Source organism: Dendropsophus ebraccatus, chromosome 2 (assembly GCF_027789765.1).
Source record: "Dendropsophus ebraccatus isolate aDenEbr1 chromosome 2, aDenEbr1.pat, whole genome shotgun sequence".
Classification (NCBI taxonomy): domain Eukaryota; kingdom Metazoa; phylum Chordata; class Amphibia; order Anura; family Hylidae; genus Dendropsophus; species Dendropsophus ebraccatus.
The window spans coordinates 60,816,540-60,839,020 of record NC_091455.1 but is presented as its reverse complement, the minus strand read 5'-3'; the positions used below and the strand labels follow the sequence as shown (position 1 = coordinate 60,839,020).

Sequence of the window (22,481 nt, the reverse complement as noted above, 5' to 3'; positions counted from 1 at the left end):
GTAGCCATGTATGAATTGCAGCATCACTGTTCTGCTGCTCCCCAGTGCTGTGTATCTCTAAATAATGATACCCAATGCTATACCAAAGGCTTTCTATCTGCAGTAGCAGGGGAAGAGGGAGCTGCAACTGCAGATTACCAGATGCCATACCCAATTCCAGACAAAGAGAGAATCTGGTATGGCAGTTGTTTGGGAAAAGGGAGCTACACCTGCACTCGTGCCAGTACCGTTTCCCTCCAAATCGTTTTAGCGGATGCAATACCCAGTGTTATCTGTCTCTGGCATCAGATATAGCGTTTAGTGATACACAACACTGTGGAGCAGCAGAGAGCATAGTGCAATGATACTGCAATCACTACACTGCTACTGTATACTGGATCCAGATTGAGTGGGGGAAGGGGGCTTCTTTAGCTGCAGTTTTGGCATAAAAGAATTGAAATGCATGTGAAGTCTTTTCATTGACTAAACTTAAAAAAATGAAAGCCCAGATTTACATGTCTGTATAACTAGCTGTACATCACAGACTGCACTCTACAGGACTCCCTGCGTCATAACTTATTATGATAGAATGAGCTCTGGAACAGTAAAACACTACACAGCTGTAGTCTTTTGTGATATCACTGTATTTTAATGAATATTGATTCCTGTTAGAGGTGAAAGCTTCGGTCTGTAACAAACAGCAAGCTGACGGACTTTATATCATGGACGTGTGAATCTGGCCTAACTTTTTTATTTATACAACAGTGAACAAAATGCACACCACCTGAAGTACGCCAAACGGACGTTATTTTGGCCTACATCAGGAAAATAGTTGGCCTGTGGCTATGCTTGACGTGTGTGCTAAAGCCCCTAGAAAATATCAAAGAATGCAACAGTTTTCTGAGAATTGCTATGCGTGTAACCAGCTTTACTATGATACCCTTGAACTGGCTCTGAATAAGCTAGATGCTTCTAGGCTGTGTTCACATATTGCAATAAGCATAGGGTCACACTGCGTTTTGTGCCCCCATCAAGGTATCTGGCAGTATCTCACCAAGAATGGGATGGTGATGGTGCTTTTCATTTCAATTGCCGGAGTCACATAGACACTCTATTAGTGCCGTACTCACTCATTTTAATGGGTAGCGGAGTCTGCTGCATTATTAAGTCCTGTTAAATTAGTGTATACAGTGTAGTAATTGTCTGTCAGCCAGTAGGTGAGGCTTTAGGCACAGTATTAGGTTTTATTGTAATGGCTGATTGTTATATGCTATACTAAGCAGTATCAGTCTTCCCTATCCTATTCCACTATCTTACTTGGCATGGCCCAGCATTATTTTTCATGCAACAAAAGTGTGCAGTATTTTTTCCTTTTTTATTTCAACTATATATAATTTTGATGCCGCATACCCATTTACAAAAACTTGATAAACATTCTATATGTCGTAGATTTCCTACAAATTCTTGACTAATGCTGTGTTTACACGGAATGATTATCGTTTGAATTTTCGCAATAATGATCGCATTTGACCGATAATCGTTCCGTGTAAACACAGCAAACGATCAAGCGACGAGCGAGAAATCGTTCATTGTGATCTTTCATGTTCTTAAATCAGTGTTTGTCGTTCGCTAAAAATTCGCAGATCGTTTTGTGTAAACAGTATTTCAAAGGTTTACCCTATGTGAAACATGGGCTTAAACGATCGCAATAACGATTTTTCTTACGAATTTTCTAATGATTTTTCTAATGATTTATTCGTCAAAGCGCTGATCATTCTAAAAACCAAATTGTTGCTTCAAAATCATTTAATGATCGATTGGGCGAATTATCGATTTGTGTAAACGCAGCATTAGATGTCACCATCTGCAGTGCAAATTGTGCTGCACAATTGTGGGCATATGCAAAAGCATTCGCCACACCTGTCCTCAGATTATGTGTGGTATTGCAATTTGATTCTATTCAACAGGACTGAGCTGCAATACCACACACAACCTGAGGTCAGAAGTGGTGCTGTGTCTGGTGAAAAGCAGTTATATTTTCATACATTTTATATTTTCCTAACACAAGTTACAGCTATGTAATTTAAGAGAATTGTTTAATTGACGCAACCACTGTCCGTATGATCTATTATGGCATATGGAAATAATAGAGGGGCTTGGGAGAACCCCCTATGAGCTCAGGACTTTAAACAAAGTAGCAGCTTTTTCTCTAGTAGTTTTTGGCCTCTGATCCCTGCAGATCATACCTTCCCCCGTGACGTGTGAAAGGGGTTTTAAGAGATATGTAAAAAGAGATTTATAGAAATAAACTGTACAGGTATATTCAGGCAGCAAGCACATGCATTTCCTCATGTCCCATTAAAATGAATGGGACAGTCAAAGAAATTCTGCAATAAATCTGCTGCATGTAAATTCACCATTCGGCCCCTTCTTTATTCATCCTGCAGTTCATCACAGTTTCCTTCCGGTGCAGTAGCAAAGTACCAGAGGGAAACTGATCTTTGAATTGATCCCATTTATTTAAATGGGACAGTTCAAACCATCTGGCGCTTGTATCTGGATGACTTGTAACTCGAAGGAAGGAAGAACACATCTTGCAGTGTTCTTCCGTCTGTCAACTTAAACAACTGATGGATAGTGAAAAAAAGGATAGGATACCTAGTGACAACCGATGCATTTTGCCATCAGTTGCCCTGAAAAGAAGCATACCAGACCACCTGATACAGTATATGTGAACCCATCCTTATACAATGGTTCAATTCTCCAATTCCATAGCATTTACGAGAGCCCTGCTTGTTGTTAGGCTGCATCCATATGTTCCAATGCACAGACTATATATATATATATATATATATATATATATATATATATATATATATATATATGATGTGCTATGGAACAGACTTAGGAACTCTTTGCCTCATCTTTTATTGACATGTCATGCACTCCGAAACTGTTTAACTCTCTGCACTACTGTACTGACACGGCTATTCTGAAATCCATTCTGTAGCACATTGTTCATATATACAGAACATGCATGGAACAATTGAATCTAGCCTCAGTGAAAGAAGACATTCTTGGAAAATCTGGAGCACATATCTTTCTCCTGCTCTGATACTTATGTATCAATATAGAATGTTTCAGTCTGGAGTCCTGGTCCTGTAGCTCACAGAGGCTTGTCTAGACATCTGTGACCCACCATAGTAAATATATGGTGTGTCATGGTTCTCTTAAAAGGAGACATTAGCAGCTAGAGCCCAGCACTAAAATTCCCATGTGTAGGGCTAAGCGGTAATTCTCCTGAGTAGGTGCATGCTTGCACTAATATTACTAATAGAACACAGTATGAGTTCTCCATCTGGAAGGCCAGGGCCTGTACGCGTCTGCTGGCCAGATGAGGTGTGTTGGCAATGTTTTACTAGACTCTAAGGCAAGAATATATCACATTGTCAGTATGCGTTCTAATACCATGTACAATCCGGATACTATAGATATAAGTAGATGTTTGCAGATTTAAAGCAATGTGGCACAAAAATATCCATCAATGCTAGCGAAGATGGAGCTAGTCCAAGAGGAGTACTATAAGAGAACAGGCACCTCCTCCTCCCACCATGTACAAGCAAGGAGCTGGAGACCTGACAACTACTACAGGCTTCTGTAAAGGTTCCTCTTTAGTAAAGAAGCAATAAGTGATGCTGCTTGTTTGATCATTTCTGCCATTGCTTGTCACCACAATACAATGAATGCACACGTCTAGTTACTGTGATTAATGGGACTTGTCACATGCTCCGCTCACTGTACACCGCCAGCATTACTCATTAGGGGGCTACAAATGAGTGCGGCCATGTGGCTGATTACATTGTCCCAATAATTATGTGGGTATATTTGGTGGAGTGTTTATATGGCCTATTATGTGCTGTATTTGTGGTGCACTATGGAGCAGTCCCCAGCACAGCCTGCAGACCTCCATGCTGCATCAGGGTCCATGATGTAGCCCTGCTTGCTGCACATTGCTGGAGAATTGTCTTGCAGTGAATAGATCTTTGTGTGCACAGCTGCATATCAAAGAGCTGAAAGGAAATGGTTAGAGGAAAAGCAGCCTGAGCTGCAGCACAGAGAGGGAGGAGGAAGAAGAGTCACAGGGGTGTGTAGAGGGATGGTGGAGAGGGAGGGGGGGGGATGTTTTTATCCTTTGCTGTTTTGCACATCCATCTTAGCCCGTTTACGTCCGCACTTCCCCCATATGCTGTGTGTGTTTATGTTCTGATTTCTGGCTGCATCTATTTGATATTAAGTGTGTATTGTGGAGCTAGATTGCAGGGATCTCGTGAGTTAGCTGGTTGCCATGGTAAGGCACCTAGTCATGTGACCAGGATGCTGCTCCAGGCTGTTTTGACGTCAAGCTATAGACAGAGAGAGAGAGGGAGGACGAGAGAGAGAGAGCGAGATCCGTGGCAGCAGCAGCAGCAGCAGGGTCGCAGCCTACCCATAGCTTACAAGCTGCATTATAAAGGGGCTGCAATTCACGAGCCTCATTCCCCACTGCAGACCAGTCCTTCTCATTTTAATCCTATTGAATCATTTCCCCCAGTTACTGGGACAGCTCCAATGCCGGGTCCTACCCAAACGCTGTCCCCAAATGGAGAAAACAACAACCACGACATCATCCATGATAATGGGAGCATCATTCCTTTTAGGAAGCACACGGTGCGGGGAGAACGTTCCTACAGGTATTGCCGTGCTTGCTGTGTCTTGTATGGAGCAGGGCAGGGGGGATTTTATTGGTTGTCATGTATCTGCATTGTAAAAGCTGGTGACATTCCCAGAGGTAGAAGGCATGTTCGGATGGAAAAGGCTTTTTTTGTGATTGTATTTGGGTTGTGGGAAGGAGCACGTCATGGCAAAAAAGAAATAGCGGATTAACACTTTAGATGCTGCGAATGTTGTCGCTCTTCTCTCCTGCTAAGCGGGGGTTTAAATATCACCAGGCGTGTGCTGGATTTGGCTCTGCCTTGTAGCAGGAAGGTTATGTAATTGGAAAGTAATTGGTGCCTGGTTACTGTATGGAGAAAGGTTCTAGCATCCAACGCATCCTCATGTACAAGGAGGCAGCCGAAACGTGCCCTGACTATTATATAATATTTCTCAGAAGCCATGTTGGAGGTCAGTGCCGTGGCTGGCATTACAATTCAATCACCACCATGTCTGTGCTTAAAGGGGAACATTGTGTTTTTTTTTTTTATGTGTTTCTCTGTAGAGCTGGTGGCAGCATGAATATAATAGATCATTGATCCATTCAACCAATTGATGTTATTGTCCTCATGCATTTTTGCTTGATTTATGTCAGGGCTGAAAGGAAAGGGCAGGAATCTGAGGAGTCCAGAGCTTTCTGGCAGCGTGCAGTCATCTCTTTTCTGTTTTCCTTTCTTTTCCTCCTTGATATAGCTGTTGAAAAACGGAAGGAAATGGTCGAGAAGCCGAGGGCTCGTGTGTGTGTGTGTGTGTGTGCTCGCTCCCTTTCTGCTGTTCACAAAAATAAGAATCCTTACTGGGCTAAGCTGCAGTCTGCAATGTTACAAGCCAGATTGATAGGGCTTTGTAAAGGTCCAGCTTTGTCATTGGTGGAAGAGTAGATTGTAGAGGTCAGAGGGTCATGGCTTTACTTAACCCGTTCTTTCCCAGCGACTATTCATCATTGTATTCAAGGTGGTGCTGATTTATGTATGTTTGGCTACTGCAGTGCTTCATGATAGCCACCACATAATGTCCGCCTAGCAAATAGCTTCATGTTTCCTTATCTATGGAATAGAAGACATCTGCAGGAAACACTTCTTCACCATGTGTGTAGTCTTTTCTTCGTTGTCTTTTTGCAGTCCTATTGAAGAAAAATGAATTGCATCAGTGCTTCTCAGAAGGGAAGCAGCCCTCGCGGCAGTCTGGTTTTACTACATACAGTATTGTTTGGCTGCTGGTGTGTTTGTCACAGCAAGGTGAGCTTGCTAATGTGGATGGGAATCTCTAAGGGGTCGTAGGGGGCCGGTCTCTTTTCCAGCACTGCAGGCGGTGTTTTGATGAAATGTATATTACCGTATCTGATGGTTGGATCAGTGGTGGTTACCTTGAGAAAATAATTTATTATCACATTCTGTACATGTACACAAATACCTGCAGTCTAATAGGGGCAGGTTTTCTGCCTGCATTAAAGAAACAACATGCTTTAAGAGTTGTCACATCCTAAATGTAGGCAGTCCTCTGATTCTTCTCACATTGCCAGTCACATCCACCATATTGAAGCAAAGATATGCTGTGCTGTCGGATCATTTTCATCTCTGTACCGCTTGGTGGGAATGTGAGGATGTTTAGACTGCTCCTTTTCTGACTCCTAAATTTATCTCAGACTATTAACTGTGGACACCTTAGATCCTGGTTTGCATTGGTGACTTATAGTAGTGACAGGTAGTGCTGTTGCATCAGACCATAGGATATCTGGGTTTAGACTCCACTATAGCCTTCAAAGTCGTTTGTTTACCCAAAGCCAATTTTGGTGCAGGCCTGTGGATAAATATTGGGACAGGAGACCCTCTTCTTTTTAAGGGTAAAGGCTCTCCCCATTTGTGGAAGAAGGGGAAACAACGTTTGTCGCTCCTTTAACAAATATAATATCCAGTTTTATAAATGTATCTCCAGTGATGCTTACAGTATTCATGTCATGATGACGGTGTATTTCTTATGCCATACACAGCGGTATATGGTATCATTGACTTTAACCTTGACCACAATGGAGCAAGAAACTAATGTGTGTTAAAATGGTGCTGAATGCACCTTCCAGTAGCAAATAGTAGCAGGGAATTATCACTAAACATGGTGGCATATGTTGAAAAAAGTGAGATCCCTAGCAAGGGCAAAATGGCCTTCATGCCATGTGACTTCTACCTCATTAGGACAGAAAGTTCTGCTGTTTGAGTTCCGCACATTTTCTTACCAGTAACAAAAGAAATGGGACCAACTAGGGCTGGGCCCCATAGCAGCCAGATTGACTGGCGCTTCGGTTTGTACCTTCTTGGCTAGACACTGTTGTTAAGTGTTTCCATCTTTAGTATGGAATATAATAAAGGCCATCCCAGAACCATCCCAGGACCCCTGGTGGTGAAGACCCCAGGGCAGTTGCTCCATTTGCCCTCTCTATAACCCATTTAGCAAATAGCCTCTATAGCAGGTATATAGTGTAGTGAAGTTTGCCAAGGAGAGGTGAAGCAACTTGCATGGTTTAGGGCTATATTACAAAGCCTGACTACTGCCCAATATGGAAGCTAATCTTTTAGGTTGGCTTTTATTCTCAGAGCCTATTATAAGGCTTAATATCGGGCAGCCAAGGCCACATGGGTGAATGCTGGATTGCTTGTGTTGTCCTTTCTCCCATTCTACAAATGGAAAGATTTTTAAACCTAAAAAATTTCACCTTTACAATTCCACAATGGGCCTGTTTATTGGCTGATCGCTGGGTTTGTTGCGTGGGGCAGTTATCTGTATGTTTGACTAATAATTATCCCATATAATACAGCCATTTTTAATGCCAGAAGGATGTCTAAACATTGTTTTAAAGTAAAAAAAATATATAAATAGTTAACTCCTCGGTTGGAGCATTGTGACAGGTTTCTTTATCACAGTACATTTATACTAGCCTCAGATAACCCTATGACCTCAGCTGTGCACAATAATCACAAAGTCTGATACAAGGCAAGTACACAAAATGCATGTTGGTATTTAGCAAGAGTTCAACTAAATAATGCAAAGCTAAAGTGCATGTACTAATATATGTCAGCCTTACAGGGTCCAAAAAGACCTTCTTTTCTACGTCTGCTGTAACACCTCAGCAGTTCCTAACAGACATCATTATAAGTCAATAAGAAAACGTGATCACAGCCTAAAATGTCATTTCTAATCTATAGTACGTTCTGTAACTCAGAATCAGTACATTATAAGCAAAGTACTTGCAAAATGAGTCAATATTTATGTATAATGGACACATATGTAAAATGTAAGTACTGTTTAAGGCTGGGTTCACCCTATGTATATTTGAGGCTGTATTTGGTCCTCATGTCAGGTCCTCATAGCAACCAAAACCAGGAGTGGATTGAAAACACAGAAAGGCTCTGTTCACATAATGTTGAAATTGAGTGGATGGCCGCCATATAATGGTAAATAACTTCCATTATTTCAATACAACAGCCGTTGTTTTAAAATAACAGCAGATATTTGCCATTAAATGACGGCCATCCACTCAATTACAACATTATGTGAACAGATCCTTTCTGTGTTTTCAATCCACTCCTTGTTTTGGTTGCTATACAGCCTCAAACATACAGCCTCAAATATACGTAGTGTGAACATAGCCTAAAGGTGAATATCCTTTGTTTGTAATCAGTTTTGGATTTGCCCACCAAAGGGCCCCCAGCTCTACAACCTGCACTAACACTGACTGCCCTCATTTCCTCTGGTTTGTCCCAGATACCCCAGTCCGACACTGTCTGTGATTTGTCATACAGACTGTATATAGTTTGTATATGACTGACTCATGACTTACTTTTTATAAGAAAACACCAGTATATTATCGGGTGGGGATAGATGTTTATTCCTACCGCACACTACAGTCTAGATGGAAACTGAAGACAATGGGGTATTTTGCCTTTGTCCATTATACCACTGGTGATGTATAATTTAATAGGTCATTTAGCTTTGAGTAAGAGTATTGTTAAGTGACCTCTATTATGTTTTAGCTGTTAGAAAAAATGCCTCAAGGTGGCCAAAAAGCCTAAAGCATGCTTTGTAAATAGGAACTTGTAAGTGAAAAGAAGATGATTATTCCTATCTGAAGAAGTTATTCCCTGGCCACATGATAGGGCATAAAAAGCTGATTGGTGGGGTCCAACCACTGGGAACACCTACCGATCCTGATACCGGGGACAAAATTATCTCCGGAATGAATGGTGCCTAAGACCAGTGCCCCATTCTTTCTATGTGGGCTGCTGATCATTGCTGAACACTGAGCAATGTTTGGTGGGCCCATAGAGCATGAATAGAGTGTTAGCCGCTTGGTGGGGGTCTCAGAAGTCAGACCCCCCCCCCCCCCCCCACACACACACACTTAATTATTTGTTCCTATCCTGTAGATGGGGGATAGCTGCTTTAGATGGCAATACCCCTTCAACATTTTGAATTCTGGATAGTATATCAGTGGCTTAGTGTTGGATTCCTGGGCTATCAGCTTTAATGCGCCTCAATAACTGTGTCACATTGTTCTCTGGGATTCTGTTAGTTACCTAGTATGCCAAGTGTGAACAGTCAGTCCTCCTTATTGACCATGTGGTTTAAAACATAGGGGGAGATTTATGAAAGGGTGTAAATATACACCTGGTGTAAACTGCCCACAGCGACCAATCACAGCTCAGCTTTCAGCTCTGGTAGGATAAAATATAAGAGGAGCTGTGATTGGTCGCTGTGGGCAGTTTACACCAGGTGTATATTTACACCCTTTCATAAATCTCCCCTATAGGGTTAAAGTTTCACAGCTGGCCGTCTATTTTTGTACATCTTTTGGCCTTTTTGCCGGCTGTGGTATCTGTGTAGATGCCATGTATCTTGCTGGCTAGACAGCTCAATATATAAATATTATAGTGAAATGAAGCTAGACACACCAAGGATTTTATGTGCATATTTGCTTTTCTCGTTCTTGGCAGTGAGCACAGATGTTTCAGGATTCTTGTTTTTTCTGCCAAGCACCTAAGTATAATAATATGGACACTTAGTTTGATCTAGTAAATGAGTTTCTTGGATTTCAAGGCAGTGCCCAAGATGAAATGTCTGGTCTAAGCTTAATAACATTCCATTTTATGATGAGAAAGGAGTATGTTTTATTGATGAGATCCAAACATACTTCTTACAAGAGTTTTTCCTAAACTATATAAATGAAGCTTAAAGGGGATGAAGCTTAAAAAGGTCCTACCTATTTTACTCCACTTCCTCCCTCTAGCCGTAACATTGAGATGCTCACTCATTGACATGCACTTGCCCCACTTGTGTCTTGGAGGGTATACTCCTGAGATGGTGAGAGAGAGAGATAATCAAGCACTGGGGATGAGTGTTCAGACCAACTGATCAGTAGAAGGAGCTGCCATGCTCCTCTTACAGCTTTCTGTCCATTAAACCTGGATGACCCCATAGACTTGCACTGGAAGTCTGCCCCACTGTCCCATTAAAAAATAAAAATAAAAAAAATAACTATATATATATATATATATATATATATATATATATATAAATATATATATATATATTATAATATAATATATAAAACTGTTTTTTTTGGGGGGGGAGGGAATTTCTGACTACTGGGACAGACTTCCAGTGCAAGTCTATGGGGTCATCCAGGTCCCAATGGACAGAAAGCTGTGAGAGGAGCATATATGTGTGTGTGTATGTGTGTATATATATATATATATATATATATATATATATATATATATATATATATATATATATATATATTATACATATATGCTTGAAAAAGATCTCAATGAGAGATCGGAACGTCGCACATTGATGGGTGAATAAAAACCTTTTTTCATTCACTATATACTGGAGTGCCGCCTCGTACAAACTTTCATATATATATATATATATATATATATATATATATATATATATATATATATATATATATATAATATTTTTTTTTTTTTTTTTTTTTTAATTGTACATATATTAATAATAAATGTATACCCTATCCTGTCAATAGCTCAGTCACTTGAAATCAAAAGGCTAAAATCCTGTTCGGATTTTAATTATAACTTGAGAGAAAGAATATCCCTGGCACTCGCCACGTAAACACACTGGCACTTTATTACTTCACAACAGGCATATACACTTGAAGAGGCATGGCTCCATCGGCCAATGACCACAAAGATAAAAATTGATGGCCTGTCAGCAGGATGAGCCATGCATGCTAATTCCTTGTTGATCAACTATTTAAAGAGGTCATGGCGGTCAGGCAAGCACTGTAACCTTGTTTACATCTGTATGCACTTACTTTCCATGACATATGTGCTTCTGGATATTGCGGCTGTGTTCCATTCACTTGAATTGACCACCACTGATTTTCCAGTGCATTGTCTTTGATTTAAAGGCGTCTTTGCTGGATTTTCATTTATTTATTTATTTTTTGTCATCAAAATGTAATGCTATTTTGGAACAATAACCCACTATTCCAGGACGCGGCCCTCTAAAGACCTAGTTAATGATTTGCAAACAAGATCCAGAGTCCATCGTTTAAACAAGGTGTTAGCACTGTTGAAATCTGCTCAATTACCGGAACAATGCAGAACTATTCCCAGCTTTATTTTGTAATCTGGAAATAAGAAACACATGCTTTTGAACTTTTTGTTTTTTTGTTTTTTGCATTCAAGTAAATAAAATCTGGGGAAATTGCAGGGGAAAAATAATTTAGTTCAAGACAACAGGAGACATAACTGTTTTGATTGGCTACTTTGTATCTCGCCACATATGGGATTGGTCAGTGTTGAATTGAACAATTTCTTTGATAGACAGAGTTAAGCATGTTTATGTAATACATTTAATAGCAGCGTGTGCGCCCAGTATACACTGTACGTAGCCACAAATGTGACCGGTTAAATGCAAATGGTAAACATCTGCTATCCATTTTCTCCTGTTACATTCACATCCCTGCCTGTTCTCTGCGGCATCATGGAAAAGGGTGGACAGGGACTTCTTATACAAAGAGTCCCATCCTGCACATAAAATCTCCTTGTTTCCTTGACCGTTAAATCTTAAAATGTGAATTGATACACAAATAAAACAAGGGGCCCTAAGGAGTTATTACATAGCACCGATTACACATCTGCTTCAGGAGCCCAGTGTTTCCTTAACCTAAAAGATGCAGTGGGAGCCGGGTGTAAATCATGCTGTACAGAGTAAATATTGGCTGCTCAATCTGGCCGGAGGCATGCTGGAGTATCTCATTCTCTCCTTTAGGCCTCATCTTCTGTTACTCTTACTGGAATACAAGGGTCAGGCTGACAATCATGCATGTTCTCTACATTTTTACAACAAGTATACAGAATATACATTATGTAGCCATGACTAATTGTTACCTATTACTAATTATTTATTATTTTATTTCTAGTAATAATAATAATAATAATAATGCTTTTATTTGTATAGCACACACAGATTCCGCAGCACTTTCCATAGTTTCTCCCTTTCCCCAATAGGGCTTACAATCTAAATTCACCTATCCGTATGTTTTGGGTGTGGGAGGAAACCCATGCAAACACGGAGAGAACATACAAACTCTTTGCAGATGTTGCCCTTGGTGGTATATGAACCCAGGACCCCAGCGCTGCAAGGCTACAGTGCTAACCACTGAGCCACCGTGCTGCCCAGTGTTTCTATAGCAGTGTTTCTATATACTGTATATACAATATTGTCTTTAAGGCAAAGCTTTATTAATACAGTTAACAGATTATCAGTAAGTCTGATTCACATCCCATTAGTCTCAAATTCACCCCCCCCAGCCTAATTTATACCCCCTCAGCCTTATATATAAATTCCCCAAACCTAGAATTTATACCATTGAGCTTTAGTCACACCCCAGAAGCCTTATGTTTACATACCCCTCAGTCTCATATTCACACCCTCTGAGCTTAGCAGTCAGGGAAAAGTGCAGATAGTGAACCATATAGTAAAATTCTATATTTTTGGAACAAGAGAGCATTTTGCAAAAAAAAAAAAAATACCCTTTAGAATCATGGCACCTGAGACTACAAAATGGTAGTCTGGTCCTCTGCAGATACATTGTTTGGAATTAAGGATGGTCCGAACCTGCCGAGGTTCGGGTTCGTATGAACCCGAACGCTCGGCATCAGATTCCCGCTGTCTGGCTGCTCCGTGCAGCGGGTGGATACAGAGGGAGGACCGCCTGGAAAACTGGGATACAGCCTATGGCTATGGCTGTATCCCAGTTTTCCAGGCGGTCCTCCTGCTGTATCCCCCCTCTCCACGGAGGAAGAAGACAGCGGGAATCATTGCCGAGATTTCAGGTTCGTACAAACCCGAACCTCGGCAGGTTCGGACCATCCCTATTTGGAATGTTAAAAAAAAAATAAGAAAAAATAAATTTTGTTATTGTACCGCCTGAGAACTTACAAACCTCGAAGGATGTGTTTACACATTCAGGTTTTAATTGCAATTATTGAATGCAAAGCCCAGAGCAAATCACATGTGGAAGACATGTATAAACGAAAGACTGAGACTTCTACTCTCTTTTAAATCCATCCCTGGCTTTCTATTCAATAATTGCAATTAAAAAACCTGAATGTGTGAACACAGCCCTAGTTGATTTTGTGGTTGTTATTGATGGGATCTTTTGTATTGGAGATTATAAATGTCTATTCTCTCCATATGCAAAAGGTGTTAAGGTTTATTCCTAGAAGAAAGGACTAATATTTGCATTGGTATTCTCCATGTTATATTTTATTGCCATATTTTTAGAATTTCTTTTTGTTGGATTTATAGATAATTTAATATATAAACAACTCAACTGGAATAAGTCTCTGAGTACCATATTACTGTATAGTTCTACTTATAGGTTGGGTCCACCAGTTTAGGTGCTGTATTTGTTGAATGCATGAGGCTGTCAAAGTTAATAGTGGTGTTTTGTATATTGGGTTTATTATATTGGTATATCTAGGAGACGTCTAAGTTTTTCTATAAATAAATAGCTTAAATGGCTTTTCACCAGGTCTGTTCTTGTGCTTACCAGTGCGGAAGGGCAGCGTTATTTACAGTTCAAAATACTAACTTGTTTTCGCCCTGTAGTAAACAAGTCTACCACAGTGCCGGGGGGGAAATTTGTATTTTCTTCATGTTTTTATTTTCCAGGCTGGCATCAGGATAGTGTTTAGTGATGGCAAACCACTCAATCGTGGGTAAAATCCACTGGAAAATTATTATATCTAAGTACTTAATTATGAGCAACATTGTATGAAAGTGACAACCAATCACTTCTTAACCAACCAACTTATTATCTTCTCATGTGTTATATACCTCATTATTTATTGTTGTAGAGATAATAGACTCTACTAGCAGCATTAGTTTGGCCAAATAAATACGGATTCAGCACATTTTAATTCTGAAATAATATTTCTGTTGTTTAACTTTGGGAATATTTATATGGCGGCTCATTGACCACCACTGAGACTCCATGGGGAGAAAATCTGCAATTATTTTAAAACTGAACTGTCTCTGACCCTATATATTAGGATGTGTTTATTGGTTTAAAACATATATTCTCTAATAATAAGAGCGACTTCAATCATTCCATTTCCTCCCTTATTATACATGGTCATCTTTTCTATGAAACGTTTATGTCACTTTTATCTGACCTAACACTGTGTATAATCTAGTGGATGTATCGCAGTGTGCTTACTTATTCTTTTTGTTTTGTGGCCCATTTAAGTCAAGACAATACTACTGCACCAATTGGTTTTTGTGTGTCCACCTGGCTAAGTTTTATTCAGATAATGCATGCCCTTCCCCCATTATTTGCAGCCCATTCTGAAGATTGGGTTTTGCTTGTTCTTTCTTATTCCCAAATTCCCCTCCCCCAATGTAATTATCCTTTTTGTCTCCTTCTGTGTCTTTGTGTGTCATTGTGTGTGGTTGCGTACCAAGGTGTGTACGATTATGTAGTAATAGTGCGTTTCATGTAAATGTGGCTTCAAGCCCCTGCTTTAGAGATAAGCAAACTGGGACAAGGTTCGAGTTCGTAAGAACCCGAACCATCAGCATTGCATTTCTTCTGTATTCCTGCTCTGTTGGGAAGGTGGAGATAGCCCGAGTCTGGCCTGGAAAACAGGGATTTAGCCTATGACCTAGGTTAATGTTACTTTTAAGCCAATTTTGATACATTTACAAAGTTGTTTTACTATACAAAAAAAGCTTACATGGTTGGAAACCATGAGCTATATTATTTAGACATTCTGAACTTTTCTCCAGTTTGCAGCATGGTATCTGTTCTTTTTTATTACGTGGTTCAGTAAACTGCTCTTGATTATTCCCAAATGTATTTGTGGAGCACAAGAAGCCAACTGTATTTCTAAGTGCATTACTGTGTGCTATGTACTGATAATAATATGCTTTATTTATATAGTGCCAGAATAAACATCTAGTAAATTAATTAAAGAATGGAGGACCTAGCCCATAAGAACTTACAATTAAAAGGAGATAAGGGGAGTGACACAATGGTTGCCGATTTAGCCTTGTAGACCGTCATTTTTAAGAACAATGAGGACTGATAATAATAGAAGTGAAACCAAGACGCTTAATAAAGTACCATAGCACTATTTCTAACGTATTTATGTTGGGTCAGACAGCTAATATAAGTTATTAGCTGTCTGACCCAACATAAATACGTTAGAAATAGTGCTATGGTACTGGTTCCTGTTAGAGTTGATGAAAGTAGGTGATTTCAACCAAACTGATTTGTTTGTCAAGTTAAAAAAAAAAAAAAAAAACAGTTTTAGAAATGTATGAAGAAAAGAGGCAGATAAGATGAGAAATAAGCAGGGAGTAGGGATGGTCCGAACCTGCTTTGGTTCGGGTTCGTATGAACCCGAAAGCTCGGCATCAGATTCCCGCTGTCTTCTTGCTCCATGCAGCGGGTGGATACAGTGGTAGGACCGCCTGGAAAACTGGGATACAGCCAATGGTTATGGCTGTATCCCAGTTTTCCAGGCGGTCATCCCGCTGTATCCACCCTCTCCACGGAGCGGGCAGACAGCGGGAATCATTTCCAAGAGTTCGGGTTCCCTAACCGAAGCGGGTTCAGACCATCCCTAATAGGGAGGAAGAAAAGGAAGAAGGGCAGGGATTAGAAGAAAATAAAAGGGGGTGGGGTGGATAGGAGATTCCATGTGAAGGACATAGGTTAGGCCTGTGAGCTCAACTTTTGGTTATCAACCATTTTTAATCTTGAGAATCTTGAAGCAAAAATTACAAAGTTCAAAGGTAGAGGGAAGTGTAAGTGATTTCACAAAGCACAACGGCCAGTTCCTTCTCCTTCCGAGTCTCATTCCATCCAGTGAAATTTAATATTCATTTTATTCAATCAACAACACACTCTTCTAATCTGGAAGGAAGTCTGTCATGCTTTAAATATGTCTTGAGTGTGTATGATTTAGGTGGCCATTATCCAAATGCTCCTTCCATGAAAGATCACTCAACCTGCGCCCATCATGATCAATCATATATGGCTAGTCAGTACTGTAACAGCCATTATGGGCTAATGCGTATTGCTGCATTGGCAATAACTGTTTACTTGACATCTGTTACCAGTTGTTAAACCATCAGCTTTCTTTGGCTTAGTGTGTTTGGCCATTGTTTGTGCCCTGTTGACAATTGTTTTGTATACTGCATGGGCGCAAGAATCTGGGGCACCACTTGCATAGTGTCCAGTATCAATAAATCTTTAGGTTAAAAAGAAAGTAAAGATTAATTTTATATTTATTATATTTTATCTATGTTTTTTTGTTTGTATTTTTAAAGCTGAGTAATGTATTCATAGCTAAACCTGGGAAGTGTTTGGTAAATCCATGATGCCAACTAACACTCATACTGATATTCTATGGCTGATGTTTCAGAGGTTTGGTAGAGCACAGCACGATTTAGCTTTAATATTCTTTATAAAATCTTGGAACATATTGGCTAATGCTTTTAGCTAAATAATAGGGACTGTAATAGTGGGATTAGCATGTAATAGTGTGGATTAATGACATATAGAAACATGGTATTACCAGGGCAGATTAAACACCCATCACACTAGTACTCTATCTTGGAAAGAACAGACGATTTTTTTTTTTAATCTAGGGAAAGTACAATTTGAAATAGAGACCACCAGGGCAGTGTGCTTAGGGGGACAGTATGATGAGGATACAAGCACCTTTGTTGATGAAAACAAGGAAATATGCTTGGATTTTATACAGGGATCTATTCTTAAGGATAAAAAATTACGCTATGACAAGTCCTATTTTAGTTAATTCTCATGATACTGTTTTATTTATTTATGGTATTATAACTACACTGCAACTTGCAGAAGCAGTGTATTGGTACATAAATGAAAGAAGATGTTTTTTATGATATATTAGACACGGCTACATGCCAAGTCTCCCTAACAAAGTTGATTATGTGAGTCCCTTTACTGGTAGACTCTGCAGTAAGCTGTTATCAATGGCAGAGTCACATTGTAATTGCTCTTGTTTGAAGAAATCAATGGCCATTTAGTGATTGGACTCTTGGCTCTTCCTAGTAATGGTTGCTCCTGAGTAAAGGATCTATTAACTTTGGTTGGCCATACCAATCTCTGTTGTGAATAGGCATATTTGGCTAAGGGGACAGAATAATAAAATCCAGTGTGACAGATCCTTGTTTTCAATCTGTTACTTTACTTTTTGCATAGCATATAACATGGACACTATTGGGTCCTGGCTGCAATATCCATGGACGACAGTAATAGCCATAAATTCATTGTCTGTATATCCTGATAAAAGCAGATTAGAAATTGTCAGCTATTAGGTATATTGAGATTCTCACCAGTCAAGCTTTTTCTTTAGTGCTGTGGTTGTTGTGATAGATCATAGGTCAGAGCATCACATTAATACTGCCATGAATTATTTTATTATAATCGTCATAAGTGAAGTGTTAGTGGGTTATGGCTGTAGCCGTAAATACATGACATGCAAATGACTCATTTATGTTGTGAAATTTAAAGGGGTTGGCCACTTACATAGTAAAATTGTTCAGTGTACAGTATTAGTAACTGCACTCACTGCTCAACTTACTGACAGAAGCTCCCTGTGTGCCCCATAGAGCTAAAATCAGACTCCCCTCCTCCAGTTTGTGCTGGCCTGCTCTGTAATGAGGCTGTCCATAAGATGGCTGACATGGTAGAGCATGTGACCATGCCCCACCCACATTGTCCTCCATAGACATATAAAGGCTCAGTGGTGGACACTGGGGGCGGAGCATGGTCATGTGTTTCTCCATGTCGGCCATCTTATGGACAGAATCATTACAGAGCTGGACAGCACAGGCTGGAGGAGGAGAATTTAATTTTAGCTCTGAGGTACACAGGGAACTTCTGTCAGTAAGTGCTTGAGTACAGTTACTAATACTGTACACTGAACTATTTTACTAGAAAGTGGCCAACCCCTTTTAACAATTTACAAAAAATAATTGCATACTTCGTTCAGAGGGAAAAAAACAAACATGTGCTTGAGGGAAATGATATGGTCCTCATACATCCTTTCCTGTAATTAGATAAAATTAATAAACAATTTATAGTTGTCACCAGCGGCCGGACTGGGTCCTTGGATGATCAAGTCAAAGTTGGCACCCTGCCTCTCCCCCTACCCTTGGTTTGATTGTGAAAGAGTATGTATCCAGGCTGTAGTTGCCTTGTAGTTCATATCTTTATTAAACATTTTCATGTATTTTAGAATGGCTCTTTATGTTCCTTTATTAGATTTTTGCCATACCTGAAATTGTATAATAAAACATTCTGATAGATGATCTAACCATTACTGAATTTCTAACCTCCAGCACATATTACCAAACATCTGTTCTTGATACAAATTCCATTCAGTACTTCTGCTGTTCTAGTACATTGTTGTATGACATATCACATAATGAGAAGAAAGCAGTCGCGTGTAGTAGCATTGCCTATGCTGGATGGAGAAAGTAATGTTTAATAGACTGAAGACTATTCTAGAACATAACAGATGTGTCTTTCCTCCTTAGTCCTTCCCCCATCAAACAAGGAAAACACCAGTCATATGCTGCATGATAAATTATAGGGCAGCTCATAGGAATGATGCTGTGAAGTGACCCGGCTAAGTGAACGACATCTAACTTCCGCTTCAGTGGATCATTGTACAGTGTCTTCTTCACATCACAGGACCAATAGATCACTATTGATACAGTCAGACTTGTAATGTTTTTTCACACATTTTTGAAGGCCTTAAGCATCTGACCCAAACCTGTTAATGCTATTAGAGTGTATGGTTTGTACATGATTTATTCAGGGGATTTATTCAGGGTTCTGACACTGTTCACACAGACAGTACAGAGTAACCTCAAATCTTCTGCTCGCCTGCAGCACCCGAGAGGTTACATCTGTCACCAAAAGCACAACCTGAAAGGCAGATCAATATCCACATGCCCCAACACAGCACTCAGTGCTCTGCATTTATTAATAATTTATATCAAATGACCTACAATTTTAGCATGCTTTCATGTTGCTAGGTCAGTATGGAGAGTTGTTAACTAGAAAGGCCATTAAAGGTATTAGAGTCCTATGATGGGCACTATGTATAAATGGTACATTGAATGAAAAACAAAGAATTATAGCCTGTTATGGACAGTATATTGCAATATAATCAGTAAAACTAAATAAATCACCTAAATATAAACATATATATAATTTCTTTCCAGTAAATAGAAGTACTTCACTTGTTGTTCTCCATCAAGTTGGTAAAAAATTACTATAGCAGAACAATAGAAAAAAAAAACTGCACTGGCGGATCCCTTACACGTCAGACATGAACGACACCCACTACTAACTTTAATGGGGTCCAACGGGGTTCTGTTGGGTTTATCGGACAAGATGGCACAGAATACTGTTTATTTTTGTCAGCTATTTAAATTGAGCCTGCAATGGAGGCACCTAACAGAGCCTCAAATGTAAGTGATGACCCAGCCTTAAGTACCTTTTACAAGGGCCAATTAATTGCTGACTGAGTGTTCCTAGTAATTGGTACATATAAAGGGAACAGCTGACAAACAAAAAAATGTTCATTTTTCGGCTGGTTGCATCTTTTGTGAGGTCAGAGTCATCGTTATCAGGGCTGCCTGATTAATCAGGCCATGTAAAGGCCCATTAAACAAGCTCCGATCACAGTGATTAGCGATTGTTATCAGGAGCCTGTAGGCCCATGTAACTGGGATTAAATGTTATTTACCTGTGAGTTGTCCCTAGTATTCGGGTAAGTATGTGTCTGAGCAACGGCATTGGCATTAGATTGTGAACCTTGGTGTGTACAAAGTCATAATACCTGTATGGAACACTAAGGGGCCTTTTACACGTGTCAATGATCAGCAAGGAGTGTTGCTAGAAACTCTTCATCGGCCGATAATCAGCTTGTGTAAAAGATAATCAGCCTGTGTAATAGATGCAAGGATCGTTCATGTGGCCAGGCAACGTAGCTGATCATGCAATACAAACGAGCGTCAATCTTGCTTATCAGTGTTTGTGTGCGTTCTTGCACAGCCCCATATCAGGCCTTGTAAAAGTACCTTTAAGGGATGAAATGTTGATAAAAATTAATAAATATAGTTTACAAAATTTTTGAAGCGATCAGTTTTAATAATCACAGCATCCAATAGCCACTAAAGGTGTCAAAACACTTTACACTCCCCCATGCCTAATCCTTTTCTTTCCCTTGAAAGAAATACACATAAAGGCTCTATTACACGGAATGGTCTATATCGGCTGTTACCGCTGATATTCGTCTTGTGTAATAGAAGACAACGATCAGCCGACATGAACGATGTCAGATGATCGTTGTCTCTCGTTGTCGTTCAACATGTTCAATAAAGGCCCTATTACACGGAACAATTATCGGCTGTATTCGGCTGATATCGGCTGTTACGGCCGATAATTGTCCTGTGTAATAGAAGGCAACGATCAGCTGACATGAACGATGTTGCTGTTGTTTGTCTTTCAACATGTTGAAATACAAACGACAATGATAACAGCGATCTTCTGCTGTTGTTCTGCGGAACAGGAGTGGTGGCAGCAGACCGCCGTTATCCTCTATGGGCTGTGCATAGGCCATGCAGCCCTGCCCCCCCGCACCTCTGTAGCGTCCCCTGTACTCACCCGCTCGCTGCCGGCGCCAGTAATATTGGCGTCAGTGAGCAGGGAACAAGGAGCAAACAAGTGATGACAGCACTTGTTTGCCTCTCTATGTCGCCCCGTGTAATAGGGGCTTAAGATAGCAACGATTTGCTGCTGTCAATCTGTGGAATAGGAGCTGTGGCAGCAGACCGCCGCTATCTTTTATTGGCTGCCCAGACGATCCAGTGATCACCCGGGCAGCCCCCCTGCAGCTTCCCACGGCCTCTCTTTCTCTTACCCACTCACTTCCAACGCATACAATAGCACCGTCAGCGAGCGGGAACCAGGAGCAAAAGAGTGCTGACTTGACAGGTCGGCACTTCTTTGCTCCTTCTTGTCGCCCTGTGTAATTGGGGCTTTAGAGTCTACCAAAACCCCAATCTGGGTATTTTATTGAGTTGTTTACTATGGGCAATACCTCTTTTGCTTTTTTACTATGCATTTTACACTAGCTAGCTTACAATAGTATCTTGTTGTAATAAACATGCTCCTTGCTAACAGTAAAAGGAAGAACATTCCTACATGAGGTATTGCCATTTTATTAGCTTAGCTGTGAAGTCTGCGAAATCCATTTATAAGAGACATACATTTTACTTTGCAATGCTAATGTGAATAATCTCTCCCCTTGGATATATGTTTTATAAGCTTTTTTTCCTGAGAAATCTACTTTATGGACTGGCTTAATGCCTGATGGCACTTCCTATTAGCTGCATGTTTAGTCTTTAAAATACAACTTTATGTAAGACTTTTATAGAACTATGTGGGATGGCTATTTTTTATAATGAGCAAAATTTTATTAGAATGCAGCGGCCTACCGATTCACTAAAGAGTATTACGTTGTGCCTTATGGCTCCGTTATATCTGTGTGTAGTTGTATTTGTGAGCACCTTGCTTTGAGTCAATAATGGCATTAGCCTCAAGTGACTTAAGAGGCATAATTCATTGAGCCAGCGAAGCAATTGCCTCATTTTCTGGCCTTTTCCTAATAAAATTAGGTAAAATTAAGTGGCTATTCTTTGTAATATCTACCCAGAAGTACCATGAAAGAACATCTCAAGGACTGCATCTGCATGGGTATTCGTAGATAAGATGTCCACCTGGAACAACCTTATATCCAGCCTAAGATGCAAATACGTGAATTAAGTTGACGTGTTGGAGCTTTTATATGGTCTCTAAACTAAGCATCTATGAGAATATGGCAGCTTAATAAGGTTGAAGAGATGTGAAAAGAAAAAAAAAACATGTGGGGATTGCTAGACTGTGATCCGAGTCATCCTAGTCCATTTGGTGTTGATGGTCTACTGTGGAATAGGATAAGAATTAATGTTATTACCATAAAGCAATTCTTTTCTGCATGCGTCATTGTCTTCCTATGCTTGTAATTAGAAGATTCTGCATAAACTACAGTAAGCTCCAACCACTGCCAAGAGCTGACTATATATACTATAAAGGCCTCCTGCTCATCATATTACAC

At 40.0% G+C, this 22,481-nt stretch overlaps 1 protein-coding gene across 3 annotated transcripts in view; it reads left to right on the top strand.

Annotated features, from left to right (window-relative positions):
- Nucleotides 1-22,481, top strand: part of MAPRE2 (microtubule associated protein RP/EB family member 2) — a 123,450-nt gene that overhangs the window by 42,842 nt on the left and 58,127 nt on the right. The window contains exon 1 of one of the 3 annotated variants that reach the window (XM_069957641.1): nt 4,324-4,709. The exons of the other annotated variants lie outside the window; for them this stretch is intronic. Within the exon in view, the coding sequence (XP_069813742.1) occupies nt 4,354-4,709 (356 nt within the window). The 5' untranslated portion in view covers nt 4,324-4,353. Of the gene's footprint in view, nt 1-4,323; nt 4,710-22,481 lie in introns of those variants that run through there. 3 annotated transcript variants of the gene reach the window in all.